This window comes from Notothenia rossii (genome assembly GCF_949606895.1).
Source record: "Notothenia rossii genome assembly, chromosome: 1".
In the NCBI taxonomy this organism is placed as follows: domain Eukaryota; kingdom Metazoa; phylum Chordata; class Actinopteri; order Perciformes; family Nototheniidae; genus Notothenia; species Notothenia rossii.
The window spans coordinates 84,072,465-84,080,546 of record NC_136912.1 but is presented as its reverse complement, the minus strand read 5'-3'; the positions used below and the strand labels follow the sequence as shown (position 1 = coordinate 84,080,546).

The window sequence follows — 8,082 nt, the reverse complement described above, 5'->3', positions numbered from 1 at the left end:
ACCTGCACTTGTCTGTTTCCAATTAACTATCTGAAGTTTGCATCAATTATAATGAACTGGTATTAGTGCTCCATTTACTGGCCTGTCAATAACAACATCATTAGACGCCCAGTGACAGTGCCCATGTCTTGCTGTTTGTTTTCAGTGACGTATCATGAGGTCAACATGGCCCTGAGCTTTTTCATTCATTAGTGGACTGGTTTAGTGCGGGACAGGATTGCTGGCGTGGCTTCAGCCCACCCATCATTCACACAAAAATAGAAACTGTTTGCAAAACCTTTGAACTGATTAATCATTTAGAGAAAGAGCGACACATTGATGCGTTTAGGTGTTTATTACTTGATATTATAGGGTTGTCCGAAGATATTGCAAAAATAACTGTGATATATATAAACAAAAAAGTAATATTAATATAATTTCAATAATATGCATATACTATTGTTGCTTTGCTTTGTCTGATTTTCCCAACAACCCCATACACACACATTTAGACACAAAAAGACAATAACACACAATAAACAATCAAGCTATTACATTTGACTGAATGCGTTATCTATTTATTTCAAAGGTTCAAAGATATTGCAATGAATTTTCTATTGTTAACTCTTTTGGACACAATATTCATGTGAAAATCTGATATTGTGACATTTGATAGGGCTAAATATTTTTGTTTGATGGTTGCAATTGCTATCATTGCTATATACAGTATAGTATTTTCATCATAACACAATAAATGTCCTGGTTAATCTATTTCATTTGACTATATACTGAAACTACAAGTCAAGTCTTAAGGGATGCACAGCACTTTTCACAAGCCAAATACACAAGTTTCCACACCACGCAAGCACAATGGCTGCAGCTCTAGTAGATATGAGATGTGATTTCCTTGATGCGCAAAATAGACTAGAGTGACTTAAGAGGTGTTGGGTAGTTGGCTTGGCTGCGGTGATGGATGTTCCTTCAACTCCGAATCAGTCCTGAAGCCAAGATTGAGGAGCTCATCTCCAGCTATGATACACTTAGGGACTAAATCAATTTATTTGCCCCCTTCGTCTCCCAGACTAACACACTCCCATGTATCTATTTAAAGAAGCAATTCAAGTAAAAGAAAAAGACTTGCAAGTGCCAAGAACATCCTATTCTGGTCTCTCATAACCAAGAGGCTGATTGATACCTTCCTCTCTCGGTTTGATTTGCACATGTCAGAGTGATGTAGGGTTACGGGCCACACCTACAACGTCATATCACATCACCGTATTTCTCTCAGACCCTCAATGGTCCATGTGAAAAGGTGGCCTATTTACCAAACACACGATGACGAAGAATTGATTTAGTACGCAAGGGGCTGACTGACCACTCCTCCTGGCCCCCGAGGATAAATATATTGACGGGATGGACCCAAGGCAGTAGATTCCTTGTATTGCTTAAAGAAGTCCTCAGAGTGCAGCAATAGTTTGGGATCTTACAATCAGTACTATGGATAGAGTTACAGTTGTCAACTTCTGCTTAGGACTCCTGGGCTTGGTACTACTGCAGGGAGTGCTAAACGTGCAGGGACGGAGCATTTATAACCCGGGTAAGTGTACCCTAATGGTATTGTTTTAGTTCTCTGCTGCATATATTTGAAATACTAGAGGATGCTGCATGCACACCTTAGATTAGTGCCATTGGTGGTGTAATGGTTTAGCTTTTCCAATGTGCAACAGGTTAGGAGATGATGCCTGACTATGATATGGGATGGATGTGACATTTCCTGTCAATATTTTTGTCATATTAAGGTTGCTTAAAGTTGTATTTTTCTCTTTGTATGCGCAGGAAATCATGTTTTTAATCCAAAAGAAGACACGGATCCACAGAGCAAGATCCTTGCACTGTTACTACACAAGAGCTTAATTCCTGTTGAGAAAGATGACCCTTTAGGTGAGAGGTGCAATTAATTGGTGAAACTAATAGAAATGCATTCCTTGCTTTGATAATGGCGACTGGTTTTCCTATTTGCAGGCTTTGAGCTGACCAACACATTAGCTGAATTAGAGGAGGTAAGAACATTTACAGATTCTTCCTTGAAGTAACTTTTGGAAAAATGTGGAAAGAAATCAGGATTTAAACCGTATAAACATCTTGAGTGTTTTGTAACTGTATGTTATCGATATAAAAAAACGAGTGAACTCAGAGCAGATATGAGACTACCTGTTCCACTACTTCCTTGCAAGTGATTGGTGTATTGATACCGCGGTGACGTATACCTGCCGTGGTGCGTTTAATGACTCATCTCTGCTCGTAGCTGCGGGCGCTGAGGGAGGATCTGGAGCTGGAGAGGGAAATCACAGCCAATTTGGCAGAAGGAAAATCCTCTCAGAAGAGGGGTGAACGTGAGTTACATTTAGTACTTCTGGATTAAAACGTAACATCCACTCCATTACTATTTGAAGTTAATTCTAACCGTTGAAGTTTTTATATTTAGCCTGTCAAATGAATCTATCTTCTTTCGTCAGCAGCTTGCTTCTGGAAGTACTGCGTCTGAGACGGATGCAAGGGGAGGAGGATCACTGTGAAATCTTGCTGCAAAGCCCAACATAGCCTTAAGACTCAAATCACCAGTAAAATAATCACACTGTATTTATTCTAGCAATATAGATTTGTACCATAATCAAGTCATCAATAAACATTTTCACCGCACCGAGGTGCTCTCATGAGAGATCTAAGGACTGAGGCTGTTTATATTTAACCTGTAAATAATCAGCTACTCACTGGGAATACTTGAGGGTCAGATATGACAAAATGTACTTGACTGCAAAGACATAGTAATATTTTCGTAGGGATTTGATTTGCTTACTGCTCGTGTTTATGTCGGTCTCTTGTGGCAGAATTTGGCACAACATTTTTTGTACTGCTGCCAACAAACATCACATCTGTCACTGCTTTTAGAAATGCACTGCTGTTTATTTTACAAAATAAATACAATTATAACGTGAATCTGTGAATCTGTTATTTGAAAGTCTTAAGAGAAAATTATTGGAGATGAGTGGGTTGGAGAATGGAATTGTTCAGGTTTGAGAATTGTTTGCATTACCTTTCCAACAAAAGACGAAAAATACGACTGAACCACTAGGAAAACATTTTAACCGTTGTATCTAGTATTCATCTTTATTTACTTTAGATATAAAAAAATGTTAAACAGTGGATATAAATGCAGTGAAGGAATGTGGCAAATGTTGCACATCTGTGGGGAGGGGCAGATTACTGCACAGTAATTAAACGGGGTCTTTTGTTGGGAGGTGTTACAAAGCTGAGTCACAGGCTTAGTCTCGACAATAGGAGAGCTGCTGTGAAAATAACTGAATCGCACCGAAACAATGAGGAGAGGAGATTTCCGGGAAACCAGACTGAATATGACGCTCAGCTGCATTTACAGCTGCATTAAATAAAGTGTTGATTTTGCTCTGAGCCAGTGAGTCAATGCAGTAATGTTTCCCAATATCTACGGTAGGGATTATAACACAAAAACAGTTTGATCCCTGAGCACTTCAAAAGTACATTTCTATTGACAGGAAAGAAATGAAGAACATCATCTCAGTGAGAGAACAATTATTCCCAAAATCAAACAGAATACCTTCTATCTGTCTCTAAACACACACACACGCTGAGAGGTGACACATTTAAAAGGTGCTTCTATAGTTGTGAAATCTACACAAATCTCAAACTAAGTGAAAGTGTTCATCTGCCCCGTCACACTAAATGCATCACGTGACACATAACACCATGACTGACCCGATACAGGGAAGGGTGTTATCAGTTTCAGTTCCACCATAAGTGCCAGCACAGTGGGATCAGGCCATTCTGTCGAGATAAGTCTACAGGAAATGGGACAACATCCTCTATGTCACTCATAAGTTAGCAGTAAATAATAGTACGTGCCAAAAGTTTAACATTTCCAGGCAGCCCAAGATGAAAAATAAAAACTCCCGCAAAAAGTTAGCACATAAGGTTAAGGAGAGTCAAACTGTCCAAAGTCAAAACAAAACTCACCCTCGTCAAGCAGCAGTATGAAACTGGCTTTTACAAATGCTGTCAGTAAAACAAAAAAAAAAAAACTGGATAAATATAAATATAAAAAAAGGTTAAAATGGGTCCAAAATGTTTGTAGAATTCTCAACGCTGAGTTGTCAAGTAAAACATGGGCACAATGATAGAAGCCTAATGAAATGGGTCATGGCCTACAGCAAATATTGTTATTATTTTCCATGTCTCTGACACAGGGTTCATTTGAGGTTCGGGCAGTATGAAGGATGTGTGCTGAGATGGGTGACTTTTGGGCGGTTATTTTGGTGGGCCGAACTTGATCTTGACAGACAGGCTGCTCAGCTCTATAAGACGGCCCTGCAGAGAGGAGCAGCACACATCACAGCAACATCATCATACTGTCAACAGGCAATAATGGATTCTCTCTTCAGAGGTTGGTGGAATATTTGAACTGGCTTTTGACTGTCATTTAAGATAAATACATATACTTATAAATGTTTTCCTCAATATTTTTATATTTATTTGTCAGGGATTGAATTTTTTGCGATAAACTTGATCAAATTGTATGTTGGCCTTTTGTAAAAACAGTGAACAATTATTACTACTGAGGTAATGACACATATTTAATTCTCATTCTCATGCAGCAAATGTGTCTTTATTTCAACATTGCAGGAACCCTTTGGACCATACTCATCCTCTTCACACTGCCACACCTCGCCTACAACATGCTGTGCCCCGGCAGCTGCCTGTGTAACTTTAAAGGTGCCGTCAAGTGTGTTGGCGACGCTATCACAGATATACCACATAATCTGCCCGTCCATACGTACCTGCTGCAGCTTAATGGCACTCAAATGAACTTCATCAATGAACGGAGCTTGGCTGACCAGGGCATGCTGTTGCGTTTCAGTCTGACATACAGCCACTTACATGCTATCCATCCCAATGCCTTCCACGTTGCTCCTCAGCTCAAGTCTGTCAAGCTCTCGTCCAACGATCTCTCTACCATCTCTGCTCGGGTCTTCAGTCCGTTGGCGACACTGGAGCAACTGTATTTAGATGGGAACCAGTTGGAGACCATAGCTCCGGATATGTTTGAAGGACTGGTTAGTTTGCTGGATCTGGACTTGAGCCGGAACAAACTGACCAGTCCTGCTTCAGATGTTTTCGATGGACTGACCAAACTCACCTTCCTGAACCTTGGCAGGAACTCCATAAATAAGCTTCCACCAACCATCTTCCACTCCTTGACTAATCTTCTCCAGCTCATGATCTATAACAACGAGTTAGAGGAGCTAGAAGCTGGGATTTTTGATACACTTGTCAACCTTGTGGAGCTAAAGATCCACCACAACCAGATTACCATCCTTCCCCCTCAGGTATTTTGGTCACTGAAGAACCTTAAGACCCTCACCCTCTCCTCCAACCGACTTCAGGCTATCCCAGAAAAGACCTTCTACAACATGCCAAAGCTGACCAAGCTCACCATTTACAACAACCCGTTATTATCTTTACCAGACCAGCTAATGGGTCACATGCCTGATATGACAGACTTGTATCTGTATGCTACTAATCTCACCACTGTTCCTGGAAATGTGTTCGCAAACATGTCAGGACTTGTGAGGCTTAACTTCCATTTAAACGACAAGCTGAGGGAGTTGCCTTCGGACCTCTTCTGCTGCCTTCCCAAGCTCGAGAAGCTGTCATTGAAATCCAACGACCTCCTTTATCTACATCCCAAGCTGTTCTCTGGACTAACCACACTTGGTATACTGCTTCTCGATGACAATAAGTTGAAGAGCCTACCAGATAACATCTTTCAGGGCCTTGGAGGGGTTTTGACAGTTGATTTGAAGAATAACCATCTCGAGACTCTTTCAGGAGATACTTTCTTGTCAAATTCAGTTTTGAAGGCTCTTAATCTGGGTGGCAACCCCTGGAACTGTACTTGTAGTATTAGAGGTATTGCAAAATGGATAAGAAAACATGAGCATGTTGTTCTTGACGGACAGGATGTGATATGTCATAGTCCTGTGTATCAAATGCTCCGTACCATTGGCTCTCTGCAGGATGAGGAATTCAACTTTTGCGATTATAAGACACCCAAGTCAAGTTATTTTTTCACCACACAAACACCAGGTGTTGCTTCAACCACCACAATGCCTACCACAATGCCTACCACAATGCCCACCAAAATGCCCACCACAATGCCCACAACAATGCCCACCACAATGCCTACCGCAATGCCCACCAAAATGCCCACCACAATGCCCACCACAATGCCTACCACAATGCCCACCACAATGCAGACCACAATGCCTAACACAATGCCTACCACAATGCCTACCACAATGCCCACCACAATGCCCACCACAATGCCCCCGACAACATCGGCGACCACTCAAGGCGCTACCCAACAAGTCACCATCCTTACAACCACTCCAACTACAAAACCATCTGCCCTACCCTCCACCATCTTATCCACAATGCTCCTAACTCCCACCACCAACGATCCTAACGAGGAGTTTCCTCCCAACACTGAGAAGCCCTCATCTCATTACAAGGTGGCTAATTTCTATTACACACTGGTGATTGAAGAGGGGCCGGAGTTTGTTCACCACAACCTTCACAAGGGCTGGGTGTACGTGTGGTTTCTGCCCTCGGATGCGGCCTTGACCGGGCTACTCATGTTCTGCTATATCCTTCTTGTGGCTGCAGGCTTGTTCCTCATTTTTGCTGCCATGTTTTGCATGTATCGCCTCAACAACAGCATGGATAAGCTCAAGGCTGAGTGTGCACATCCTCCAGAGTAACAACACAACCGAGATAAGATGTCCTTTTTCAGAGGACGCAGTCTGTGAAAAACACACTTGGGGATAGGTTTTGTTGATACTGTGTTAAGTTGAAAAGCTCACGTGTAACCTTAATATAGTCTGACTTAGAGTATGGGAATCAAATGAATGTGACAAATTATAAGATGAAGGGATTTTTACATATCGAAGAATTAGACTTGGATGATATCGTTTTTTTATATATGCAATTCAGTATGTAAGCTAATGTAAGGGATGTTAACTTATAAATGTTACCACTTGTTTTTTTTTATAATTGTATACAATTATTTAGATCTGTAAAGATTGGTCAAGCAATTAATCAGTCAATAAAAAAAAGAAGCAATGTATAATATAAAAGCAATTATTTAAACATTTAAAGAGTAGGTTTTAGTTATTTCTCTATGAGCTTGTCCAAACGTGTTTGGTGTTTCTTTTTGGTGTCTTAAATGACAGCAAATCAAATACAGTAGCTATGGCTTTTGTAATGTTGACCTAACAAATCGATCTATTAGTAAACATAACTTTTGAAGGTTGCCACAAGCATTTTATTTACCATAGTTCTTGTTTTATAGACCAAAGAAAAACAGTCAACTAATCAGGAAAATATGGAGCAAATGAATCTTTAGAAATTAAATGAGTGGAACTAAATGAAAGTCAAGCCTTTTCTTTGCTATTCATGTGTATTCATTTGTCATGCTAAGGTCTGTAATAAATACTAACATTAAAAAATATGTGTCTTACATTTTTTCAACAAGTGATTTGTTTCCCTCTAGTGGTGAAAGCATCAAACTGCATGGAGAGATATCACAACATTGTTAATATAACTTTTAAGGAATCAATTTGATTAAATAGTCATATGTTCCAATGTCTTTCTTTGAAACCCGGTCCTTTTTCTGGCTGTAATATGAGTTAGCTGAACATCTGTGCCAATAAATCATATCTACAGTGGTACTGTTTCATAAACTTGTGCCAGGGCACGAGTCATATTGCTGTTTCTGTAAACATCTCTCTTATCTGAGTTTCTCATCCTTAGTTGGGAATGAGGGAGTAATGTGCATTCCCCAAATGAATCAAGTCTTGGGATCTGGGAAGCATTACAGAAAACAGGAAGGTCTGATTTATTCCTGTTTCTCCACAGACTCAGCGAGCAAAATATCCGCTAAGATGACTTTCCCTGTAATTTTCATTTCTCCATGATGAAACAAAACCACAACAATGTGCACAGAGTGTT

The 8,082-nt window shown here is 40.3% G+C and overlaps 2 protein-coding genes across 3 annotated transcripts; both read left to right on the top strand.

Moving 5' to 3' along the window:
* The first annotated feature begins 665 nt into the window (after positions 1-665).
* Positions 666-2,970, top strand: uts2d (urotensin 2 domain containing). 2 transcript variants are annotated; one of them, XM_079654833.1, is made up of 5 exons: positions 666-1,576; positions 1,816-1,920; positions 2,002-2,039; positions 2,285-2,372; positions 2,499-2,970. In XM_079654833.1, the coding sequence occupies exons 1-5, from the start codon at positions 1,477-1,479 to the stop codon at positions 2,522-2,524; spliced, it is 357 nt and encodes a 118-aa protein (XP_079510959.1). In that variant the 5' UTR covers positions 666-1,476; the 3' UTR covers positions 2,525-2,970. The 2 variants fall into 2 exon arrangements, with proteins under 2 accessions (XP_079510959.1, XP_079510958.1); XM_079654832.1 differs by having other exon boundaries at positions 2,496-2,970.
* Positions 2,971-4,300: 1,330 nt separating this feature from the next.
* Positions 4,301-7,720, top strand: LOC307017982 (uncharacterized protein). The gene is made up of 2 exons (XM_079647990.1): positions 4,301-4,456; positions 4,696-7,720. Exons 1-2 carry the CDS (start codon positions 4,438-4,440, stop codon positions 6,831-6,833), a joined length of 2,157 nt encoding a protein of 718 aa, XP_079504116.1. The 5' UTR covers positions 4,301-4,437; the 3' UTR covers positions 6,834-7,720.
* The last annotated feature ends 362 nt before the right edge of the window (positions 7,721-8,082 follow it).

What these genes read in the sequence shown, in the direction of transcription:
- uts2d (XM_079654832.1), top strand. Translation starts at nt 1,477, where the DNA reads ATGGATAGAGTTACAGTTGTCAACTTCTGCTTAGGACTCCTGGGCTTG. An exon ending in CATTAGCTGAATTAGAGGAG is followed by an intron (nt 2,040 to 2,284) that starts GTAAGAACATTT and finishes CTCTGCTCGTAG; the next exon opens with CTGCGGGCGCTGAGGGAGGA. An exon ending in CTCTCAGAAGAGGGGTGAAC is followed by an intron (nt 2,373 to 2,495) that starts GTGAGTTACATT and finishes TTCTTTCGTCAG; the next exon opens with CAGCTTGCTTCTGGAAGTAC.